General features: G+C 35.1%; 1 protein-coding gene across 1 annotated transcript in view; it reads left to right on the top strand.

Annotated features, from left to right (window-relative positions):
- The window catches only part of LOC6032521, a 290364-nt gene that overhangs the window by 231097 nt on the left and 32474 nt on the right, over positions 1 to 26793 (top strand). Inside the window, exon 5 of the mRNA XM_038260848.1 lies at positions 23248 to 23442. Coding sequence (XP_038116776.1) covers positions 23248 to 23442 — 195 coding nt within the window. The remainder of the gene's footprint in view (positions 1 to 23247; positions 23443 to 26793) is intronic.

Raw genomic sequence — 26793 nt, 5'->3', positions numbered from 1 at the left:
AAAAAATTTCAGGCTTATCTAGTTATAGCATATAAAAAATATATAAAAGAAATATATTTATAAAATACTTATTTAATTTGAGTCAAACTGAAATTGAAATTTGAACACACGAAATCGGGAAAAGTTGCCCCGACCCCTCTTCGATTTGCATGAAACTTTATCCTAAGGGGTAACTTTTGTCCCTGATCATAAATACGAGGTCCGTTTTTTGATATCTCGTGACGGAGGGGCGACCCCTTCTATTTTTGAACATGCGAAAAAAGAAGTGTTTTTCAATAATTTGCAGCCTGAAACGGTGATGAGATAGAAATTTGATGTTAAAGGGACTTTTTTGTAAAATTAGACGCCCGATTTGATGGCGTACTCAGAATTCCGAAAAAAAACGTATTTTTCATCTAAAAAAACACTGAAAACGTTTTAAAAACTCTGTCATTTTCCTTTACTCGACTTTAAATTTTTTTAGAACATGTCATTTTATGGGAAATTTAATTTTTTTCGAATCTACATTGACCTAATAGGGTCATTTTTTCATTTAGAACAAAAAAAAATCATTTTAAAATTTCGTATTTTTTCTAACTTTGCAGGGTTATTTTTTAGAGTGTAATAATGTTCTACAAAGTTGTAGAGCAGACAGTTACAAAAGTTTTGATATATAAACATAAGGGGTTTGCTTATGATCATAAGTGCAGTGCTTCTGAGGACGCGCAGTCCTGTTTTTTCGTGATAATTTTCGTCTCTTTTGTGTCGGTGTTTGTGTTCCGATTATGTTCCACCAGTGCAAGCGGATGGTTGTTTATGTGCAAAGTGAAGAAAAAAATCAGGATTGTGCCTGAATGAATGCTGAGTGAAGGGACGCGTTGATTGGGGAAATTTTTCAATTATGGTTGTGTTTGTGTGCAAAGTGAAAAAAGCAAAAAAAAAACGAAAAAATAAGAAAAAAAAACAAATCAGGATTGTGAGATGGATTTTTGCGGTGTTCATTTTGTGCTGTATTCGGGATCGTGAAAATCAGGAGTGAGTCGCGCTGTAGTTATAAAACAAGATCGATCTTGAAAATTATTCATATTAATCGGTGAGTTATTGTGTGCTTCAAGCCCTTGTGTTGAAAAGACCTTCTCATAGCTCCGTAGCTCGGAGGGCTCGACGTCGGTTGTTTGTGTGTTAAGCCCTCTCCATAGCATCGTAGCTCGAGAGGCAACGAAAATCAATACTAACAGAAAGAAGATCGGAAGACACTTGATGGTTGAGTTCGTCGCGTCTATTCCGTAACAAATTCATGAACTAAATGATTAAATAATTAAAAATCAGACTACGCTATCCTTGCAGCATTGCGTTTAACACCTCATTTTATATATAAATATTATTTGGTTTTATCTTTCCACAGCCGGCTGTCTAAGATTAAACCATTTCATTAAAAAATTAACAACAGTTAAACGGGAAATGTCTCATCCGCAGCATCCGATTGTTTGCCTTGAGAATAAAATATAATACCCTTCAACAAACACTTTGATTTTGGGTCACATCATCATCTTCTATGATGAATCCTGACCAAACACCCTATCCTACTAACCAATTTTCAGGTTACTGGCGCTCGTGGGGTGTAAACACAGAGTAAATCAGCTGCCCTAGTAGCAACCTGCGCTAACTAACATTCCCGTCCCTTAAAACCGAGATCTACAAACTGACATGGCGGGCGCCGTTGGTGGCCAATGACTGTTACCTATTCGCAACTGATCTTGTTTTGGCAATCATAGTTTTTTATCTTTTCAGCGCATTCATACATGCTGTTGATAAGGGAAATACCACTTGATAGTCGAAGCCTATGATCAGTAGTGCTGAAAGGATATTACGGTTCTGTTCAGCAACGGAAAAGGACAACCATGGGTGGTCTCTCATGCTCATGCTCATGCTCATAAACATAAGGGGTTTGCTTATAAACATCACGAGTTATCGCGATTTTACGAAAAAAAAGTTTTGAAAATGTTGGTCATCGTCGATCATGGCCGATCATCGTCACCCGCGACAGACACGGACGACGAAACAAAAAGAAACGCAAAAAATATTTTTTTCAAAACTGTTGTTTAGATTGAAGTGTAGATTGTCACCAATTATTATAATTATTGAGCTAATCAATAATTTTATGCTTGAAAACATAAGATATTATTAAAACATAGATTTTAGTACTGCTTCAATTTTTTTTCGGGAATTCCCGGAATTTTAAAAATATTTTTCCCGTTTCCCGGGAAATTCAAAACCCGGGATAGTTGGACGCCTTACGAGAGAGATATGAAATATACTATAAAACTCAAACAAATTTCAAAGGGATTAGGAGCAATGTATTAATGTTCATCATTAAAAAAATAGAAATTGAAATAACAAGGCATAGTCTCAACATTTGAATGCAAAAAGTATTTTTAAATGCATTTTACACTAGTTCAATTATTTTGCAATCATTAACTTTCATAAAAATAGCCGACTCGGTCCTAACCAGGTCCCAGTACCGAAAAGGACCTAATAAAAATAATTTTATGAGAAAAAAATAAAATCATAAAATCTAAAACTTCACATTTTTACAAATTGAAAAACAAATCTTTTGCTCCTTGAACAAAACGAACTGGTTGGGTTTTTGTCAGCCATTTATTTTCGTGATAGGTAGGGTTTATGAATTTTCACGATTTCGCACGAAATTCGTGAAAGTTGAAGATTTCCGTGAAATTCATTAAAGTCTTTTTAAGTAAATTATATTAGGTTTCAATTGAATGAAAAACTATTTAAAGAATTGTTTGCAAAACATACATTAACATAACAGCCTCCCCAGAACCCCAATAAACCTCACTTAAAATCCAAAAGGACTTCCGCTATTTATAAAGCCTACATAGGAGTTCAATGCTTTACAACTGAATCCTAACAACATCCTCAAAACCTTGATAAAACCTTTGTTAAAACCTAGTCAGGAGTTAAGGAAAAAAATCATTTCATGCGTCTTTGACTTGCCAAATGATAAAATGAGGATGGTTTGCAAAAATGGCGATGATAAATAATAGATATTGGAGGTAATCAAAATAATTTGAAAACTTACTTCTCGCACTTGAACTCGCGGTTGAAATTTTATTGATAAATGTAGAGATAGAGCCAAAAAAACAACTCGCTTCATTAAAAATCTTTTTTTCGTAATCATAGTTTTTAATGTTAAAAAATATTTTATTGCAATTCTTTGAAAAAAAAAAAAGTTTAAATTATTTTGAAACATTTATCGCTATTAGGGGAAATCTACCCTTTCCAATCAAACACCTATCTTCGTTATATGGAGAGTTTGATGCTAGATTAAAGCTCCAAAAATACTTTTTGGGCTATAAACTTACCAGCAACAGCACCGCCTCGAGTAAGCACACAAATGTATGCCACTTACTGGCCAAAAAAATCACATTTAATGCACTTTTGATCATAATTTGTATTTTGCGAGACCACTTCTCATCATTTTGTTGGCACACACAGTGACACACACGAGAATCCCTCAAACGCTTAATGAATATCGCCAAAATTAACTTTTCACTTTCGCTTACTTTTTCACGGCGCTTAAGATATGAAATTGCTTCCAACTACCGGCAACATGTTCTTTTGATCATTAGTAAGGCACTCACTTGAAGAATAATCCCGAAAAATGTAATAAATTAGCAAGCGCCATCAAAAAAACAAACGCGCCAAGTCGTTTGACGTTTCAATTTTCACTTTGCATTCCACTCGAAGGCTGAAGAAAACCGAGCGAGAGACGAAGGCAAAAAAGAACAAAGGCTGGCCGTCAACACCACCAGCGATGCCAGGAAACTTTCCCTATAAATGCCACTTTTCGTGAGTGTTCGTTTGAACTGTCAGCGCAAATGGCAACACTCGACAGAGTGTTGGAAGAAAAAAGAACTAAGCCGATATTAGAAAAATGGGCGTGGCCCAATGCATTCGCCTCGATTAGAATACCCTTGGGATACACCAGCCAGCGATGCCAGGAAACTTTCCCTATAAATGCCACTTTTCGTGAGTGTTCGTTTGAACTGTCAGCGCAAATGGCAACACTCGACAGAGTGTTGGAAGAAAAAAGAACTAAGCCGATATTAGAAAAATGGGCGTGGCCCAATGCATTCGCCTCGATTAGAATACCCTTGGGATTTTTTTTTTGTTAAATGCTTGGTAAAGAAATAGAATAACTTTTAGTGAAAGTGAAAATAAACAGAAATGTTCATAAAAACTTGCTCTACTCGTTGGTGTACTTGGTTTTAGTAAAATTCAAGGGAGACTCTAGATTATCCAGCATCATTCATACTTGACCGCTTATTAGGATTAAAATGGGTAGATTTCCCCTATATCAGAAATTTAGCATAAATGAATATTTTCGTCAAATTTAAATGAAATTTCTCAGTTCTCTATTTTTTTCAACCAAGATGGCGGTCAATCAATCAGCAAACGCGTTTAGCGTCATATTTATACACTGCTAATTGGCCGCCTTGAAAGCTTTTTCAGGAGCTTGTGGTTTTAAGTAAGCTTTTTGCATGCCTAATGGCACTTGACAGCTAAAACACCCTTGGTTTTAAAGAAGCATGCGATAAAACCGTTTGGCATGACATTGCCATTGGGTTTTCAAGACACTCTTAAAACTTTCATAAAACCTTATTGAAAGCCATTCAGCTTTTATTGTCACAAGTAGAGGGTGACGATTCTCGAGATTTTGAATTTCCCGGGAATCGAGAGTTGAATTTGGCCATTTCCCGGGAATTCCCGGGACCCGGGAATTTTTTTAGTGTGTCAATAGTGCTAACAATTTAAAAGGGAAAGGTCATGAATTTGTTTCTTTACAATGAATTCAGTTACAATTCATTCATACTTATTAAAAGAAACGTTTATTTAAGTAGTCTCATTATTTCAAGGAACTATTTCAACCTTTAGATTTTTTTCTAATCTGCAAATACAAGATCGTTTATTGAGCTTTTGGGACTCAAAATTGTAGTTTAAAATGTTTACGAGTCTTAATTCGCACAGAGTGATTTTTCAAAATTTGCGCAAGCTTGTTACATGAACTTGTTATTAGATTTTTGTGAAGTAAAAAAAAAGCAAATATATTATTTCCCAGTATCGGGATTTTAGCAAAATGTTACATAACAACTCAAAACAACAATTGAAATTGATTTTTTCTTTTTTAAGGTCAACTAAAAAAAATCATTGAAAAAATATTTACATTTATCAGGAAAACCCGAATGTTCACAATTGGCGGACTTTAACAAAGGGCCATCTTTACAAATTGCCAGAGATTTCTCTTCCAAAATATATTCTAATATTGAGGTTGATGCGAAACATTACATGACTTATTGACATCAAAAATGAAATTGCTATGCTCGAGAGAGGATACGAAAATTGAACTTTTAGAAAAGGGTTTTTTTTTTCTATTACAAATAATAATAAAAAAGGCTTTATAATGATGTAACTGCTAAGTATGCTTTAAGATAAATTTTTGGGTTTACATTTTTTGGCTTCTCTCAATTTAAGTAATTGGAACATTCGACAAGTTAACATCCAATGTTTTAAACCATTTCAAAATTTTTCGAATGTTTTTCTAATTATTTTATGAAGTTTTGCTTCGATATTTATAAGTATACAATTTCCCGGGACTCTCGACCAAATTTCCCGGGAAACGAGAGGTCCAAAAATGGTCGATTTCCCGGGAAATTTTTCCCGGGAATTCCCGCTCGTCACCCTCTAGTCACAAGGATGTATGTCCGAGGTATGAAACTTGTTAGAACCTTTTAATTAGCTGTTGCTCATTGGTTGTGGTGAATGCCCAGATAAAACTACTAAGCAATCAAGATGCTACCATAAAACTTTAAAAAAACTAGGGGGTGGCTAGTTGGTTTAAAAATGTTACTTGGGATTAGCACTAGGTGGTAGAGGAGTGTTCCAACGCATCTTCTGAAACTTGAATTTCACTAAAATAGTGTTCAGATTTGGCTGCCGATACGAAAAACCAAACGGCTAACATGCCACTGACTTGGGTATGAATGGGTTACTTTTACTCGAAACTGGCACAGAAAAAAAATTACCCAAAAATCCAAATTATCATAAAAACCCAAAATTTGTTGAATCTTTGGTTGAATTCTGAGGGAACATTCAGATTCAACGGGCAAAATTAAATGGAAAACATATAGTTGGACAATTTGTGAATTTTGTTAGGGTGGTTCCATACCATTTTTCTTGAAAATTATGCATTTTTAAATGAAAATATTTCGAGTGCTAAATCTCTTCTTTAGAATGCAACCTAGCGCTTAAAATTTGGCCTGCGCTTTTTCGAGATCTTCTGAAGGCACCAAAGCTCGAAAACTTTTTTTTTCGGAAAATCAATTTTCCATTTAATTCTGCAATCTGGACCATTGTGGCAATAACCTTTCGAACCCCGAAGGTTTCTGCTGCGTGACGAATAAATATTTAATGCATCATTTCAAAGTAGCTTCTTCCTTTTAATTGTCAACTGTTAATATTAAGTACTAAAGTGATAAAGTATTTGCAGTTCCATGAAAAACTGAACAGACTTTTATATTTGGCGGAAAAAGTGAAGAGAGTGAAGAAAAAGTTGAAGTTTTCTGCGGCGGTGTTCTAAATTCTGTAACATTTTAAAAAGTGGACGAATCTTTTTGCACTTTTGGGTAAAGTTGATTCCTGTAACATGGACTATAAGCTCATGAGGTTTTTGAAAAATGCAAAAATCGTTAATTCGTTATTTAACCAAGCTGCAGTCACGTCAGTGTAAAGATAAAACATGCAACTTTCCAGTGGTTAATGAAGTACAAATTTAATATTTTAATGCAGTAAATTATCAATAACCGTAAAGTACCAACTAAGTGCTGTGCTGCGTTGATGATAGTTAAATTCAAACGCGTCGAGTCCGTCCAATGGTGGAGACAAAACAAAATGACCATTAGCGTGGAAGTGGGCGAACTCATTGGCCGGTTCTACTTCTCCAGCGACGAAGGTAATTACACTGATCAATAGTATAATATAGAATGAGTTTCTTTTTTTCTGCGCTGTGATTATAAACATCAACATTTCCCCCACTTCTGTCTCTGCATGAGCAAATGTTTTGCCTTCTCTAATTGAGTCCCTCCCTCTTGTTAAATCTGGTTGCATAAACACAGGCGCGCCATTTAATCCCGCCTGAATGTATGCAATATCCCCCCCCCCACGTTCGGCAAATTAAAACAAACATTTTGATTAATTTCGCTAAACCTGCGATGTTTTGACCTTTTGTGACCAACCGCCATGGGAAAGTTCAACCGACCGTGGATTATATGCTTCTGTGTTGTGTCCGGCGGAGTTGGAGTTGAAGCGGGAGCGCTGTTCTGGGCCAATTCCCGAAGGTTTTCCTCCAGGGGTTGAGATTTAGCGTCGGAGTGAATTCCACGCGTTGCTGAACAACTGAGCTCATCCGCCGTCAACGAAAAAGAACAGAAGCCGGTTCGGGTTGGGTTTCATATTTCTACCTCTGGACCACGACCAAGTCTTGAGTGGAGAGAGGACCACAACACACAATTTAGTTTTATGGTAACGGGTTGGGACTCGGACCATTGTTTGCTGGACGATGAATTTAGTTCCCAGCAATTAAGTTAAGTGAAATGTTTCCAACGAGGGTCGCCTTTTCAGTGGAGAGGCCGTAACTCATCTTGGGCGATGGCTCTTCTGGAAAGTGGCGAATATTTAGCATTATTTGATATTTTAATTTGCTGCTGTCACCGGCTTTGAGAGAATAAAAGCGGCAAAGTTAAACCCAATCCAACGACCTTGAATGATCTTCCAAATCTAATCGTCAAATGAAAGGCGAAAATCGTTTTGTGACTGCTGATAAAAAGAATCCAAAGGTCGTTGGTCACCCAATCTTCTTCACGTGTTTCGTTCTTTTTTTCCTGGAAACATCAAATTACTCAATTTCCGTCGACAAAGTTTGCTGTTTCAGACAGGAAAATTGTATTTTTTCAATTTCTTGTAGATTCCCTTACTGAAATACACTATCCGGCGAAAACAAATTTACGGTTTTCCGGGGTGAATATTTGTAAGCCTGGCGTCAAGTAAAACTGAAACACGAGGAAAAAATATCGAAACAGTATCAAAAAGTAAGCTGGCTTGCCGAATATAATCAACGCATCCAATTTTGAACACTCGTCAGGAAAGTTATCCAATATCAGATGTTTGTGAATTGGATTGTAAAAATAGAACCAAAAAAGTTGTATCGAAACTAATCAAATATTTTCTTCTATTCTCTCTGCTTACAGGTAAGTGTGTGGAAATACAACTTCTCAAGATGGTAAGAAATCTGATTTAGTCCGTGAAAGTACTGAAACTTACATGACGATATCGGAAAAGTCGCCCCGACCATAGATAAGTTTTATGTTTAATTTCAAAAGTTACATTAACTTTTATGCCAATTAAACTTTATATTCAAACCAAATTCTTTCCTTAAATTGGTTAAGGATCACTTTTTCGAGTTGGGACACTCAAATTTGGTTGGTTTATCAACAATTAACTAATGTTTTGTCAATATTTCGAATGCACACTATAAAATTGTATAATTTTACGAGTTGTAAAACATAAACGTTTAACAATACCTCTTTTATCATGTAATATTACCTCAATTTGGACTGAAAAGTTTCATTACATCCGAAATTGCCTATAAATTTGGAGATTTTTTTGAATTGTGTATCAAAAACCCGATTTAATCCCACAAGGGGTGATATAGAGCCTTTCTTACTAAAGAATATAACTTCTTTCAATTCGTAACATCGACTTGATACAAAAAATCTTATGATGAAAGCAAATTATTATTAATTATGTGTTTTCTAAAAGAAATTGAAAACGCAATTTTCACCAATAGAATATTTTTAATCGTACAAATTCTTAATCAAACAAGCGTTTATGACAAACGCAAGCATGGCAAACTTCCCATGCGCCAGTGACGACGCACACCGCGGTTTTGATTTTCTAGTTATGGTACGAGCCCAAAAACCGAACAAAGCAAGCGCTAAGCAAAACTGAGTTAACCGCACAGTGGGAAGCTTGCCATTCAGCATCTACGAAAGTGAGAGAGTCAGAGATAGCCATTTTTACAACCGCACCACTACACACTCAACCGCGAGAACATTAGGTAGATAGCCATTGGCGTCGCGAACATTGAACACTTTGAAAACGATATAAAGCTTAGAAGCTTAGAAGCTTAGAAGCTCCTATTGGAATCCAATGAACTCTGTTAAATAAACTTACGAAATCACGACAAAATGAAGCCTACTTAAAGGCGATTTTTGGAGCACTCGGGAAACAAATTGTTTGTATCCGGATGAATGTCCTATGTCACAAAAGTTTTTGCATAAACATTGGACAGTTATGCAAAAACGGACAGAGCTAAAGAAACCGAAAAGCTACGATATCTAACATGTTGAAGGAAACATTGATAGACAAGCAACTACAAACGAGTATAAGTCGAGCCAAAACATATATGCGCCAGCATTCTCGCGCCAGTATTCGAAGCTCAACTTGACAACTTGTCGACTTGGCGACGAAGCGTCGAAAATCAATGCAGTGTGATTTTTTGATGATTTTTCCGATTGATATTCATGCTGTATCGTCTTATTTACGATGATGAAAATGACGTCCAGCCATAAAGTAAAACCTATACCTTTCTTTAGTAAGAAAGGCAAAAGGCTAAAGAATCCGAAAATACATTCCGTTTTCCGATTCAAAATATTTTTAATTGAGTAAATTATGAAACTTTGAGAAGTTTAAAATAATGACTTTCATCAACATTTTCTTAACTATAGTAAACTAACGTTTTAAACTTTTCAAAATTTTATGAAAAGTTCTTCTTGATATACTTTGAGAACTTCTCTACCACGGTCAGTATGATTCTAAACCATTCCGTACGTATTTTAATTGCACTCTTCATTTTGCGGAAAAATCGCAAACCTATCAAAGTCACTTCGTTTTACGGTACTGTAAATACTTTTTTTACATACTGTATCTGGAATATTTAAGCAAAAAATTTAAAATCAAGACTAACATTCCAAACGGGCCAAACATTCAATACACCCAAACGGCGGTCGCATGATTTTGATGCATGGCAGCATGAAAGTATATCAGAATCTGCATGAAAACTGTCCTCATGCATTTTTTGCGATATATGGGTATGACATTTTTGCCCGTTACCGACAATTATCGACATTACCGACGGCAGATTGATTGTATTGCAGAAAAAAAACCTTAACAGAACGAGGATTGAACCATCAACTTCTAGGTTGCTGATCCGACACGCTACCACCGCGCCATGGACGCTTGATGAATGATGAGGGACAGAGCGCGAACATAATGTTCTCTCTAGATTGTTGCTCGGGGACGCGCCATCATTCTATGTGTTGGTGAGAACTGCAGATCGCTGACGTGTTTACACGCGGGCAAAAATGATCTATGGGCTTGCTGCAAAAAATGTAATAAAATATAACATTTTCTGCAGCAAATTCACTGTTGCAGATTTTGAGATATATTTTTCGTTTGGGTGTATTATTCCCATTTTAAATGTTAGTCTTGATTTAATATTTCTGAAAATATTTTTTTTCACGAATGTTTCATATTTTAACATTGTAAATCGGACCTATAGTTGCTGAGATATCGACATTCGAAAATGGTGGGTTGTTTGGGTGAGACTTAGAAAACATCAATTTTCCTGTTTTTTAACCTTTGCATGGCAATATCTCAGCAACTATGGGTCGTATTAACAAAGTTCAATAAAGCAAAATATAGAGAATTTTCTCAGCTTTTCAAAAATATTTTTTTCAAAGGTGGGCAAACATGGGCACTAATTTAAAAAAATGAAAAACTGCGACTTTTTTCAAAAAAGTTACCTAAAAAGGGTTATAACTTGAAAACGGTGCACTTTATCAAAAATTCACTAAAGTACTTTTTGATTGCAAATTTGATTTTACATGTAAAAATGAAGTTGAAAAATTTTTGCGACCAATGTTCGATTTTATGAAAAAATCTGTATTGATTCAAAAAAATCATAACTCGGTCAAAAATTTTTGGCCCATTCTGGAAATTTCTGAAAAGTTGGCTATTTATGTCTTCTAAAACATATCAAAAAATAAAAAAAAATAAAAATAGTGTTTTTTTGCAAATCATGTTTTAGTAACAAACATTAAAAAAAAATCACCAAATTTGAATTGTTGTGGGTCTCGTGGCGCAGGGGTAGCGGCTTCGGCTGCCGATCCCGATGATGCTATGAGACGCGGGTTCGATTCCCGCCTTATCCACTGAGCTTCTATCGGATGGTGAAGTAAAACGTCGGTCCCGGTTTCTCCTGTCTCGTCAGAGGCGCTGGTGCAGAAATCCCACGTTAGAGGAAGGCAATGCCCCGGGGGGCGTAGTGCCAATAGTTTTTTTTTTTTTTTTGAATTGTAGATTTTTTTATTTAAAAAAAAATCAAATTTGAATTCTATTCAAATGTTGGCAAAAATCTTTAAAAATTAAAAAAAAAATATTTGCAGGGTTTCAAAATACCAAACGCTTGGCATTTGAATACGTACTCTTTCACATGCAAATATCATGTATGGTTTTACACACTATTTGTGCTGATGCGAAAGAGTGCTGAAAAGACCTAAAAATGGAAAAGGGGTCACGAGACTCAGCGTCAACTTTGACATCAACCACGCAATTCGCTCTACTTACTGAGAAGCGCGAGAATGAGTTCCCAGGACGATGTTGGGATGGTGGGAGTAGCGACACACATTTGCATGCTTTCAGCTTAATTAGAAAAGACTACGTCGAGTGTGAGATGCTTTGGTGGAAATTGTGTGATTTATGAGGAATAACAAATCTCAACTTTAGCAATTTTAGAACATTTTTACTTTTTGGCTTATCGATTCTCTAGATCTCTAATGTTTTAGCTAGGTTTTAAATATTTCCTATCAAAATTTCCATAAGTGCTATCATTTGAGGAATGCAAAATTTCACGCAAAATAGCTCTATCTGTTCCATTCCGTAGTGCATGTACCCATCAGTACCGCAAGATTTATGGCACATTTTTGAACACTTTCCTGGCCCCAAGAGCCGCTAGACGAGTTGACCACGCCGCTTTCAAACTGGACCCCTGTGGGCTGGGCGCAGAACCGGATGGAAAGTTGGTGCTGGCAAACCACCCGCTAAAAAAATCAGAGTGAAAGTCCCGACCCGACCGCAGGTGGAAATCGTGTGACACCAACACCGATAACAAAACAAGTGGGAGGCAGATGGTTCCAGGAGTTCGAGGGGGATTGTTGGGGTGAAAAACTTATTAAAATAAAGAAAAAAAATGTATTTATTGACCTAAGTTAGAAACCAATTAAACCGTAAGTTTTCGGCGATAATATCTTTTTAAGCAAAGTAGAAAAGTAGAAAAAGTTTTAAGTCGTTTCACCGAATGGACACTTCACCGAAGGTCATTTTGACGATTTCTTTTATAAAAATCTCAGTGCCCATTTCAACCACAACTCCCCCTCCCATCAAGAAGCCAAAATCCGTTGTCAAAACTCTAAAACTCGATCGTATGTGAACCTCCTCCATGATGGGACCACCAGATGGGGATGGGGGTTGTGTGTGTGACTGTCCCGCCGCCACCAGGCTGGACGACGAACTGGGAATTTATGACGACGTGAAACAGAACAGGAACATCGCGTTGCGGTCCCTGCGATAATGTGACATGCATACGTTAACGCGGTATGTAACCGAAGCGACGCTTCGTGGTAGGAGTGATAAACCTGATCTGCCAGAAGGGCCAATCCTGCTTGTGACAGAGACAAGTGTATCGGGGGATATGGAACGTGCCGAATCAAATTATCTGTAAAATTGCTCAAAACTGTGGTGGTGTCATAAGGGTATGTCAAGTGAATAGTTTTGGAAAGGTGTTGATTAGGGGAATCTCTGTCCTTTGATTAAGATTCTGATACTGTCCCTCAATCTCAATCTCAATCTCAATCTCAATCTCAATCTCAATCTCAATCTCAATCCCAAACTCAAACTCAAACTCAAACTCAAACTCAAACTCAAACTCAAACTCAAACTCAAACTCAAACTCAAACTCAAACTCAAACTCAAACTCAAACTCAAACTCAAACTCAAACTCAAACTCAAACTCAAACTCAAACTCAAACTCAAACTCAATTTCAATGTCAATCTTAATCTCAATCTCAATCTCAATCTCAATCTCAATCCCAATCCCAATCCCAATTTCCAAATTCTAGATTCCAATTTCCAATTTCTAAATTCAAAATTCTAAATTCAAAATTCCAATTTCAAAATTATAATTTCCAATTTCCAAATTTAAAATTACAAATTCCAATTCTAAATTCCAATTTTCAATTTTCAATTTCCAATTTCCAATTTCCAATTTCCAATTTCCAATTTTCAATTATCAATTTTCAATTTTCAATTTTCAATTTTCAATTTTCAATTTTCAATTTTCAATTTTCAATTTTCAATTTTCAAATTTTCAATTTTCAATTTTCAATTTTCAATTTTCAATTTTCAATTTTCAATTTTCAATTTTCAATTTTCAATTTTCAATTTTCAATTTTCAATTTTCAATTTTCAATTTTCAATTTTCAATTTTCAATTTTCAATTTTCAATTTTCAATTTTCAATTTTCAATTTTCAATTTTCAATTTTCAATTTTCAATTTTCAATTTTCAATTTTCAATTTTCAATTTTCAATTTTCAATTTTCAATTTTCAATTTTCAATTTTCAATTTTCAATTTTCAATTTTCAATTTTCAATTTTCAATTTTCAATTTTCAATTTTCAATTTTCAATTTTCAATTTTCAATTTTCAATTTTCAATTTTCAATTTTCAATTTTCAATTTTCAATTTTCAATTTTCAATTTTCAATTTTCAATTTTCAATTTTCAATTTTCAATTTTCAATTTTCAATTTTCTATTTTCAATTTTCAATTTTCAATTTTCAATTTTCAATTTTCAATTTTCAATCTTCAATTTTCAATTTTCAATTTTTAATTTTTAATTTTCAATTTTCAATTTTCAATTTTCAATTTTCAATTTTCAATTTTCAATTTTCAATTTTCAATTTTCAATTTTCAATTTTCAATTTTCAATTTTCAATTTTCAATTTTCAATTTTCAATTTTCAATTTCAATTTTCAATTTTCAATTTTCAATTTCCAATTTCCAATTTCCAATTTCCAATTTCCAATTTCCAATTTCTAATTTCCAATTTCCAATTTCCAATTTCCAATTTCTAATTTCCAATTTCCAATTTCCAATTTCCAATTTCCAATTTCCAATTTCTAATTTCTAATTTCCAATTTCCGATTTCCAATTTCCAATTTCCAATTTCCAATTTCCAATTTCCAATTTCCAATTTCCAATTTCCTATTTCCAATTTCCAATTTTCAATTTCCAGTTTCCAATTTCCAATTTCCAATTTCCAATTTTCCAATTTCCAATTTCCAATTTCCAATTTACAATTTACAATTTCCAATTTCCAATTTCCAATTTCTTAATTCCAAATTCCAAAATTCTAAAATCCAAAATCCAAAATCCAAAATCCAAATTCCAAATTCCATTTCCAAATTTCAAATTCCAAATTCCTAATTCCTAATTCCAAATTCCAATGATTCTAAATTGCAAATTCCAAATTCTAAATGCCCAATGATTCTTAATTGCAAATTCCAAATTTCAAATTAAAAAATTCAAATTCCAAATTTCAAATTCCAAATTTCAAATTCAAAATTTCAAATTCCAAATTCCAAATTCCAAATTTCAAATTCCAAATAATTCTAAATGCGAAATTCAAAATTCCAAATCCCTAGCTACGGAACATGCCTTTTTTCATATGGCCAGACCTACTACGTAATGTTAACCAGCAAGAGGATTCATAGAAATAAACTGGAGAATGAATGTTACACAATAAACTGGAGCATGAATGACAATCAGTCACAAACTCAAACTAAATCATCAATCTTCGGTCCACCTAGAGGTAAAACCTTCCAACCTGGGAAAAAATCTTATCCAACAGTTCCAATATTTCCCACCTTGATTAATGAGCTTGGGCTGTGCCAGGAATTCCCGTTTGAAATGAGGCCGTTTTCCCGCCAGTCCTCCGGCAGTAAACCGTTTTGTTCTGCGCCACAATTAAGCGAATGTATGCCAAACGGGGACAAACTGAAGGAAAGAACCTTGTTTGTACCCGTGGCTTTGCCCGGACCCAGCAGAGAACTCTGTCGGACGCGCGCGCCCGAAGGCTCCCCAGGGTCATTAATTACTGCACACGTTTCCATAATGTGAGATAAAGCGGGAAAGTGAGATGGGAAATAATGTCGGTTAAGTTGGAACCAACCTTACTTTTCTACGTAGTTTTTCCGGGTCAGGACGAGCTTTTTTCCGCTGTCAAACAAAAATGAGGACAGCTGCCCAAGATAGTTGTGAAAAGGTGGGAAAAGTTGAAACTTTAATATAAATTCATTAAATTTGAATATTTTTTGACATTTTTTTTTTGTTCCAACCATACTCTGCACCACCTTGACCTCAGTAGCTGTAAGTAGATCCTTCACACGAGCGGTAGAGAGCTCGGAATTGGGAACAGGTCCCGGTTCCTACCACGAGAACAATGACAGGTGCAAAGAGAGAGAGACCGTCATCGTCGCCATAAGCAAATGCAGTTTCATTGCATACAATTGTCACAGTGCACAGTGCATGCATGAGAGAACCAATTTCATAAATCCCTACACTCTGCTTCTTCTTTTTCGCAGTGTGTGTGTACCGAGCGCAGTAGTATGAGAATATGGTGACGGATGAAAAATTAATTACGCCGGAATTGCATTATACCTTCGTATATACGGCAGTGAATTGTGTGCCATTTTTATCATTATTTAATTCCCAGCAAAAATTGTCCTTCGTCGTCGTTTTCAGACGTCAGTGTGGAGCAGGGAGGTGGAACGGGGGAGCATATTTGAGTTAAAAATAGTCCACACTGATGGTGAAATGTCACACTGGGGAACTATAGAGTTTGGAAAGCAGGATTTCCGGAAATTGAAACACAATTGAAGCCCAGCTTCCGGCGCTTGAAGTTGAAAAAGAGTTCAGCTCTGTTATATGCTTGTCATTGATAGTTTGACATTCAATACAATAAAGATTTTCAAAATTGAGGCTTTCTTCTTTAGAATTGAGTCCCAATTCGCTCCAGTTAACGGTTTAATTTTTTTCCCATTTTGTCAAATAATTTATGTGCAGAACAAAACCGTTACTCATTTCAGAAAATATTCCTATCACAGACCAAGCTCCTTAATCAAGATGGGTATTGGAACTTAGAACTATGTATGTCTTATGTTTGCAATCTTTTCGCAAGGATATGATTTTTTGAAAAAAAAAAATTTCGACTTTTTATTAAAATCATGTTTGTAATGCACTATAGCAAATAATGAGTAAATTTTTGTAAAATATTTTTATCTTTTTTTTAAATGAACTTTTTAAATATCGGCCTTCGTCATGTTTTTTGAAACTGCTAACTTCAAATAGCTTTATCTCGGCAATGATGTTTCCAAATGTTTTCAATTTTTTTTTTGTTAATTGATGAAAATGTTTATTTTAATGCCCTTAAAACAGATCCTAAATAGTAGTTTATGCAACAAGTTGCAAAAAGAGGAATTTTTCAGCACGAGTCGTACATTTATCCAACGAGGTTCACCGAGTTGGATAAATACGACGAGTGCTGAAAAATCAAGTTTTGCAACGAGTTCCATACAACTTTTTTTGCAATTTCGGAAAACACCCATTGAGTGAAATTTTAAGTCGAATTTTCATGTATTTTGTCAACAAATCGTTTAAATCAAAAAAATGTTGAAAAGTGTTACTTTTCAAAACAAGTGCTGAAAAGTTCAACTTTTCAGCACCCATTTCAGTGCTGAAAAGTAGAACTTTTCAGCATTTATTTTGAAAAGTGTTGCTATTCGATTCTGTTATTTTTGGTACAGAAAAGTAGGCTGTTTCGTCGTTCAAGAATGACAGGAAAAGTAAGTAGTTTCACGACGGAATTGCAAAAAAAACTTTAAGGGTGTGCTCAAACCACCCTCTGACTTTTTTGCCGATTTACATTTACATAAAATTCCTTTAAAAAAGCATTTTTCGGAATTGCAAAAAATGATGACTCGTTGCAAAACTTGATTTTTTCAGCACTCGTCGTATTTAACCTCGTAAACCTCGTCGGACTCGTGCGACTCTTGCTGAAAAAATCTTGTTTTTGCAACTTGTTGCTTAAACTACTATTTCCATTATCATTTTCAAGGTTTTGAAGGATAATTCCTGGATTATTTTTTGTAATAGAGCAGTTCTCTCAGATTTCGGTCATTCCATTTTTTTGTATTTTTTAATCCGACTGAAACTTTTTTAGTGCCTTCGGTATGCCCAAAGAAGCCATTTTGCATCATTGGTTTGTCCATATAATTTTCCATACAAATTTGGCAGCTGGCCATACAAAAATGATGTATGAAAATTCAAAAATCTGTATCTTTTGAAGGAATTTTTTCATTGATTTGGTGTCTTCGGCAAAGTTGTAGGTATGGATATGGACTACACTGAAAAAAAATGATACAGGGTAAAAAAAATTTGGTGATTTTAAATTTACCCTTTTGTCACTAAAACTTGATTTGCAAAAAAAAACACTATTTTTATTTTTTTTTATTTTTTGATATGTTTTAGAGGACATAAAATGCCAACTTTCCTGAAATTTCCAGGTTGTGCAAAAAATCTTTGACCGAGTTATGAATTTTTCAGTCATTAATGATTAAAAAAAAATATCGGTCGCAAAAAATTTTCAACTTTATTTTTCGATGTAAAATCAAATTTGCAATCAAAAAGTACTTCAGAGAAATTTTGATATTGTGCACCGTTTTCAAGTTAAGGCCATTTTTAAGTAACTTTTTTCGAAATAGTCGCAGTTTTTCATTTTTTTAAATAAATGCACATGTTTGCCCACTTTTGAAAAAAAAAATTTTTTGAAAAGCTGAGAAATTGCCATGCAAAGGTTTAAAAACATGAAATTGATGATTTCCAAGTCTCACCCAAACAACCCACCATTTTCTTACGTCGATATCTCAGCAACTAATGGTCCGATTTTCAATGTTAATATATGAAACATTTGTGAAATTTTCCGATCTTTTCGAAAACATTATTTTCAAAATTTCACAATCAAGACTAACATTTTAAAAGGGCGTAATATTGAATGTTTGGCCCTTTTGAAATGTTAGTCTTGATTTGAAAATTTTGAAAATAAAGTTTTCGAAAAGATCGGAAAATTTCACAAATGTTTCATATATTAACATTGAAAATCAGACCATTAGTTGCTGAGATATCGACATTAAAAAATGGTGGGCTGTTTGGGTGAGACTTAGAAAACATCAATTTTCCTGTTTTTAAACCTTTGCAGTGCAATATCTCAGCAACTAAAGGTCTTATCAACAAAGTCCGAAAAAGCGAAATATAGAGAATTTTCTCATCTTTTCAGAAATATTTTTTTCAAAGTTGGGCAAACATCTAATCTAATCTAATCTAATCTAATCAGACCCTAGCGCAGCCAATCTTTCGAAGGGATCCTGGAGAGTGCCTTAGGTTAGATGACGCCTAGCACTCTTCTTGTCATTTATTAACATTTGTAGTGCGCCATTGCATTAGAATGCATTGAAACATCACAAGCGTTAAAGCGGCCAGGCTTACTGCATAAAGCCGTATCGCAGAGATGACTCGTAATTGGGTTGAGTTTGAGCACTGAGTGTTCGAACAACAGCACAATTCTGAATCGACAGGGGAGGAAGAAGCGTGGCGACACACCACCATACGCTCCGAGATTTGGTTGTATTCGTTGGGAGCACCATGCTAAGAAGGTTTGGTACTCCGGGACCCTCTGGGATGGGACATTGTATTTCCACGAATGCCCTGGACACTATTTGCCGTGGTTATAGCGCCACAACTCGCTCTCTGTAACAGTATTCCTAATTTCAGACCAAGTTCACCAAGTCGTCATGGCCTAGTGGTTAGCATTTTTGCTTACCAACCCAAAGGACGGGGGATCGAACCCCGCCTCGAGCGACTTTGATTTTTCGTTCATATTCATCATTTCTAATTTCTGGGTTCTAATCTTTCTCGTTGAGAGCAGATGGGCATCGAACCCAGAACCATTCGCTTACAAAGCGAACACTGTAACCAGTCAGCCACGGCCGCTCCTGCTTTTTTCAAAGTTGGGCAAACATGTGCACAAATTTGAAAAAATGAAAAACCGCGACTATTTTGAAAAAAAATTACCTAAAAATGGCTATAACTTGAAAACGGTGCACTTTATCAAAATTTCTCTAAAGTACTTTTTGATTGCAAATTTGATTTTGCATCGAAAAATGAAGCCAAATTTGTATGGAAAATTATATAGACAAACTAATGATGCAAAATAGCTTCTTTGGGCATACCAAAGGCACCAAAAAAGTTTCTGTCGGATTAAAAAATACAAAAAAAATCGAATGACCGAAATCTGAGAGAACTCTTCCCGTACAAAAAATCTAAAACCTAGAATTGTTGGGAAAGCTATTTTTATCGGTAGAATATTTTCATTTGTACAACGATTCCATGTCAAACCGGAAGTATCCAAATCGAAAATGCTCCGATTTGGCCTAAATTTGGCATGGGAGTTCCTTGGCCAAAATTATAAGACTCATAGTTTTTTATTAGCGATCAGTTGCTTCTATCCGAAATAGGGTGATAAAAAAATGACGTTTTTGTCGATTGTCGAAAAAAATCATACCTTGGGAACGGCCGACCCAATTATAAAGCGCCACAATTCAAAAGAAAGATTGTAAGTTAGACTTTTATGTTGATGTCAGAAAAAACTGGCTGAATATTTAGCTAACAAAAAATGGAAAGTGTCTAATAAAAACGGTTTTATTGAAGTTTTGCTGCACCACGAGTGGAAAACACCACGCCCTGCTTGATGTCAAATCCAAATGTTCCCATTTTGGGCAAAAAAGCTCCAGCGAAATAGCACCACAAGCTGGTTACAACCGATATCTGGAAGCTGTAGAGCGTTCCTTTCAGTTCAGAGTGAGTGCAAAGCAACTGCAGGAAAACAGAACTGTGGCCACCGGACAAAACCCATTCATCCAATTAATTCGAAATTGATTATTTATCTGCTGCGAACAACTTTGGTTTCAGGGCGAAGTGACCACCTCAATACCGTTAACAGGAGTTTCATTTTTACAAATTTTATTATTTCGATATTGAAATTAACTATAGTTTAAGATACAAATTTTCAATAACTTCAACAATCTGAGTTTATAAAAAAGTCATGCAAAGTTACATTATTCAAAGAAACGTCGTTTTACGGTCCTACAGATCCTCGAAACGTGTCAGCTAAAACCCCAAAAACACTGCTTGTGCTGCAATTTGAATGTTTTCGCATCCGAAACAGAAAACCGACCAACAGTGGACTGCAGTTCCGGTAGCTATATGGCTGGCAGGACCGATGAAGGAAGCTCCAGTATAGCAACGGTTGTGTGCAAAAACAAAAGAGTTTCAACCCTGGCGGCGACGTTTTTCGAGCCATTGTCGGACGGGTGGTGTTGGGTTTGTTTGCCTCAATGATGGTTCGGGAATTGAATTTTACTCTTGAATTCAGATTTGATGGTAGTTGTGCGATTTTGTGTTATATTATTAGAAAGGTTAGAAAATTTTTCATGGTTTTTTTGGATCCTTTCATACCATTGACGTAATTAAAACAATTATTGGTTGCAAATCATCGATTCCTTCTAAAGTGCTTCAAAGCCTGTGTCCAATATCCAGCGTTAATTACCCGCCCTGCCATAAAGCCCCATTGACCTTCGTCATAATCGGGCAAAAGCACGACACCAATTATTGGGCCCAGAGAGTGAGTGCTTTGCGAACAAAACGAAAGCAATAAAAGTGTGCCCAAAGTTGAACTGCTGTTAACTTTAATCGCCCCTTCACTCCTTGTTTCATAAATAACCCATAAATTATCACAATTGAACTTTTAACGGTTCTTTTCCCCGGGAAAAACTCCGAAGGAAATCCGCCTCGGGCGGTGCAATTTCGGGAAAATTAAATTTATTGCACAGTGATAAGTTAGCAATCAAACTGTGTTGAAATGAATAATTTTGTTTTATTCTAAATTTTTAGAAATTGATCCTAAAAGTTCAAAATTCAATAAAACACAACAAGGTTTCAAAGTTAATTTTCAGAAAATCTCAAATTATTTAGCTTGGACAAATTCCATTACTCCTTGATAAGAACCAAAATCTTATAACAGTGTTGCCAGATCTTCATACATATATATTTTTTTTTAATTTGTCACCAAGGGGTTTCAAGCATCGTGTCAGACTGGTCACTAATCCGGAATTACTTGGAATTTGAGCATGATTCTTTTTTGTAAAAACATTCTTCGAAAAATAATAAAATAATAGATAATAACTGTTAAAAAGATAATTTCGATAAACCCTTTATGATTCTATTTATTGCCTATTCATTTTCATCTAAGAAACCATAGTTATAGCTAGTACGGGATCATTCGGATTATGAGTAAGTAATTCAGTAATTCCAGAATTACTTCGCAACCCTGCAGTAATTCCTGTAATTCTGGAACTACCAGTAATTCCGTAATAATTCATGTAATTCATGTAATTCCATAGTTACTCAGTAATTCGTGTATTTCCCATCAATTCAACACAGAAAAAAAGTTGAATTTTGGAATGTTGAAAATTTGGTAGGTTGAATATTTCATAAAAAATCTGTAAAAATGTGAACCTGATTAATATTTATCAAAAACTGATGAAATTCATCATTTTCTGAGGTCAATTAACCATTTATTTTGACACAAGAACTGTCACCAATTCCTGATGAATATTACCATTTTTTTCTGTGAAGTAACTTCAGTGTCCAATTTTGCGCAGGTTTTGAGTTTCCCGGAAAACGGAAAAAAAATATTATTTATTCCCGGGAATTTTTTGAAAACGTCATAAAATCTATGTTTTCGTTATATTTGTTACGTTTTTCATGCTTTAAAATCATACTATTAGCACAAAACTATTAAGATCAATCTTAACAAGGAAAGCACTTTTAGATAGTTTTAAAGATTTGTTTTTTTCTTTGTTGTGCTTTGAATTTTAAATGCACTCAAAACGGGAAAAATATTTAAATATTCCTGAGAAGTTTTTGAAAAAGTCATAAAATCTATGTTTTCTTTATATTTGCTTTTAAGCTTTAAATTTATAGAATTAGCTCAATACTATTAATATCAATCTAAACAAGGATAGCAGTTTTTAGATAACTTAAACAAATTTTTGTTGTTCTCTGTTGTGCTTGGAATTTTATATGCACCACATTTCTAATTCAAATTAAATAAGTAACTTATAAATTTTTTTTAATTTTTTTTATATGACATGACTAAAACAGCTTAAAAAATTGGTTAAAGATGGCTAAAAAACAAAAATGACCACAAACAAAATGGTACCAATTTTTGTAAAATTTTAGAAAAGTTTAAAATTATAAATTGTAATACTAATGTAATTTCCAGGCCAAATAAAGATTTTTGTTTGATTCCGGGAATTCCCCGTACAACATATAAAAATCCCGGGAATGTTGTGCCAGGAATTCCCGGGTTGGACGCACTATTGTCAAGCACGTGGTTTTGTGCGTTTGACAGCTGACATTCGATCCAATTCCAAAGACTTTTCTCAATATGCTGGAAGCTAGGCAGTAATTCCAAGTTATTTTTATAAATTTGACCAATTCTGCGTGGTTTCTGGAAATCCCAAGTAATTCTGAGAGATCATAGTAATTCGTGCCATAATGTCAGTAATCCTGGTAATTCCATTTAGACTGGTCAGTAATCCTTGATGCTGGAAGCCCCTTGTTTGTCACAATCACTTGAAAATAAATTCGTGTCACACAGTTTTGAAATGTTGCTAGGATTTCATCGATTTCATATTGATATCTGATGACAGTGTTGCCAGTTCTTCTACCTTTGACCCATTTGAAACATTGCTTAAAATTTAAAATTTCTTAGGGCAACAGATTTCGATGATTTTGTCAGTCGTCAAGTTAAATTGCATTTTGTACAGTGCAATTGTGAAAGCAGAATTAATTACCTTAAAACTCATTATTATTTTTGCTGTCTTTCTTCCTCCCCAGAGTGCGACTCGCAATGTTCGGACGACATTTCGCCGATGATGGAACCGCCGCTGCCCCCGCACGCCACCCTGCCGATCGCGCTGGTTCCGCTGCAAAAGTCCTCGCCGGAGCGGCGGATCACCCAGAAGGAGATTATCGCCGGCGAGGAGCGGCCCAAGTTCCTCACCATCAAGCAGGTCCAGGACGCGGCCCAAGGTGAGCGTTGAAAAGAGGGAAAATGGTTCAAAACTTTCACGCCAAATTGCTCTGTCCCGTTTGTTGAATGTCGTCGTAAAGGCATTCAATTAGCGGGGCAAAAGTTTGGAATTGAAACGTAAGTGACACAGAACAATAGACGCAACGAAAACACAAAATCCAAAACTGTAAATTTACCACTTAAAAATATGTAAATTTACATAGATTTTTAAGCAGGATCTCAAATTCACGCGTGTTTTTCTGTGTCAACCATAATCTTTAATGATCACAAAAAACAGCTTCTTCACAGTAGTGTGCAAATCATCAAAACATCAGTCCCCTCACATCGTGATCGTTTCGACTATTGCAACCACAACTAGGCAGCAAACAAAAACAAAACTGGCACATTTCTCGACATCTCAAATCATCATCGTTACGTTGGAAGCTGTAAATACTGAATCACCCCGTCGATCATCTCGATAAACATGAAATAAATTGGATAAATAAGGCGAAATTTAAACACATTTGTAGCAGATGCTGAATTATGTAGACATTCTCACACACACACCCACACAATAACTAAATCGGAATGCACTCAACACTCTGGCCTAAAATACATCATCTATGAAACATTTAATTGTGGGTTATAAACTAGGATTTTTTTTATCAACACTATCATTAATTTATCTGCAATCCTTTACATATACATTCTGTAATATTCGCAAAAGGATCAAGTAACAAAAATTGAATCAACATTGTTGAAATGGCAAACAAATTGAACAGGATGCTTTTGTGGCTTATTGCTTCAACAAGTTAAAATGAAAAAGTGCAAGCGGCCAATTTCAAATAATTAAAAGTGTGCTTGTTACTGTTTGAATAACCAATCAATGTTCGCTGTAAATTTCCACGGTTCCACGGAACGAGGCACATTATGTTTCATGACCTACAAACAAGCTTATTGTTTCGCTGACCGGGCTACTTTTGTTCATTTAAATTTTAAAATGTGACTGAAGAGAAGTAAACTGGGAATTCTCAAAAGAGCGATTCCAGGAATTTTTCTGGTACTTTTGTACCCGACCCTCTCCAATTTCAATGAAACTTTGTAGACATGTTATCCTAGGCCTATATAAGCCATTTTTGCACTCAAAAATAACATTTGAGAAGGGCGTAAATTATTTAAATATGTTTGTATTTTACAATTTAAAAATTACTGAATCTCGAAGCCTATGCATCGTATCAAAAAGTGGTCAAGGAAATCGGACGGACTTTCTGAAAAAAAAACACTGAAATAAAAATACACGCCACTTCTATGAGCTTTTTTGATTTTTAAGCTTAAAAGTAAAATTTTAAGGTGATTTCACGATATTTTTTCGTTCAAAACTTTTGAGGAAATAGCCTAAGATGTAACAAAAAGACTGACGAAAAATGCAGGATGGTATGTCTCTCCTGAAAAAATAAAAAAATAATTTACTAAAACTGTTTTTTGAAAAGTGGTCTAAACGTCAAAATATTCAAAAACCGATAGTGGGAATCGATTTGCCAAACAATTTTACATGAAAGTCTTCATATAGACCATTGTCCTATGTCCAATCCTTGGGAAGATACAGCAGTTTAAAAAATAAAAATATCGAAAAAATAGGTTTTTTTTGGTGGTTTTTGGTAATTTCTATGTGATAGGCTAGGTTTTTCAGTCTCGTAAATATTTTTACCGGAAAGCTCGTTCAATTCCCCATAAGTTTGTATTTGACAACATTTCAATTAAATGTATGGGCTTTAGGGTGGTCCAAATCCGGACTTTTTTGGGGCTACCCCCTGAAATCAAAGATTGACCCATCACTAGGCCAAATTCCAAATTTGAGCTCATTCTGACCACGGGAACCCCTCCCTCCAATCGCTTAAAGTTTGTATGGGAAAAATCGTCAAAATGTATGGAGAAAAGCAACTGTTTTACTTTTTTACCTGTGGAAGGCGCGATAATTATCCGATTCTTACCATTTCTCAAATGTAGAACCTTCATTAAATTTAGAACAACTTTCCCGAAGACACAATATTTTTAGGATTTTTTCCCGCGAAGTTATTAGCGCCCAAAACTGGCCATTTTTGCGCGGCCAGCTGTAAGGGGCTACCTAACAACGATGTTTATTTCCAATTCGTACACGCACGTGCTCTCTCTCAGGTTCAAACTCTCTCACGAGCTTGCTCGCCTGCCTGTTTACCTACAAGCGCGCGCTGTTTCTCTACTTGGACTTTTGTCGTCATCGTCGTTTTCGTTTGCTATCCGCTGCGTTGCGTTTCTGGCATGTTTATTATAATTTTCAACTAAAATAGCAGGATTGTTTTGAGATATATTTAGCATATAATTTCTTAAATTATGTCAAAAATAAAAAAAACTGCGCTGAAAAAAATAGTTTAAAGAAAAGACAGCTTAGGCTCAATTAAAAAAATACAGCAAATGTCATGAGAACAGGGTTTGTTTGTTTTTCCAAGCACTACACGCAGTTTTTCGTATATGCTAAAGAAACATGATAATGATTCAATTATTTGAAAAAATCTTCAGGTAATACAAATGTTGTTCCTTTAGGTAGTTTGCTTTAACAAAAATATACATTAGTACAAATCAGAACAAATCAAGGCAATTTTACAATTATTGCTGCAAATTTTCATTCATGCTCTCTAAAATTATTTTTTATTCTTTCTGGAAATTTCTTTCTGTGTTCCTAGACCACCTGCAACAAATATTGCAACTGTTTATAATTTTTTGTCAGTTTACCTGTAAATTTTTCGTTTCAGGAAACATCTCTTTCTGCACAATCGTTAACAACCTTCAGATCTTGCAGTTGCGGCCTTCCTTTAAGATACTCTTTTGGATTCAGTTTTTAAAAAATCTAAAGAAAATTCCTTCCTTTTTATCTAAAAACTTCATGGTATTTCCTGTAAAAAAAGCAAAGCAATCCACTTTAACGACCCCCGGGTCTTTTGTGGGCTCTGTTGCAAGTTTCTGCTCATTTCTAGGCGTCCGAAGGATTTGTGTGGTGAGTCACCCAAATCCTCTTTTACGCAAATGGACCGACGTTTTACTTCCCCATCCGATAGAAGGCATGGTATTTCGTTTGCAATTAGGTTTGGATCAGAACAGATGACAATTCATGGATGAACTAATTCATCAAATTTGTATTCTCTCTCACACGCTCTTATAATATGATATCTATTGTTGTGTTTTTTTCATTTTGTTGTTCACATATTACATTTGATTTTATATCTCAATACAAACCGACTATTTTTGTTGAAAATTATAATTAACATGCCAGGAACGCAGCGTAGCGGATATCAAACGAAAACGACGACGACGACAAAAGTCCAAGCCGAGAAACA

The sequence above is a fragment of the Culex quinquefasciatus genome, chromosome 3, assembly GCF_015732765.1.
Source record: "Culex quinquefasciatus strain JHB chromosome 3, VPISU_Cqui_1.0_pri_paternal, whole genome shotgun sequence".
Classification (NCBI taxonomy): domain Eukaryota; kingdom Metazoa; phylum Arthropoda; class Insecta; order Diptera; family Culicidae; genus Culex; species Culex quinquefasciatus.
This window is presented reverse-complemented; position numbering and strand designations above follow the sequence as displayed.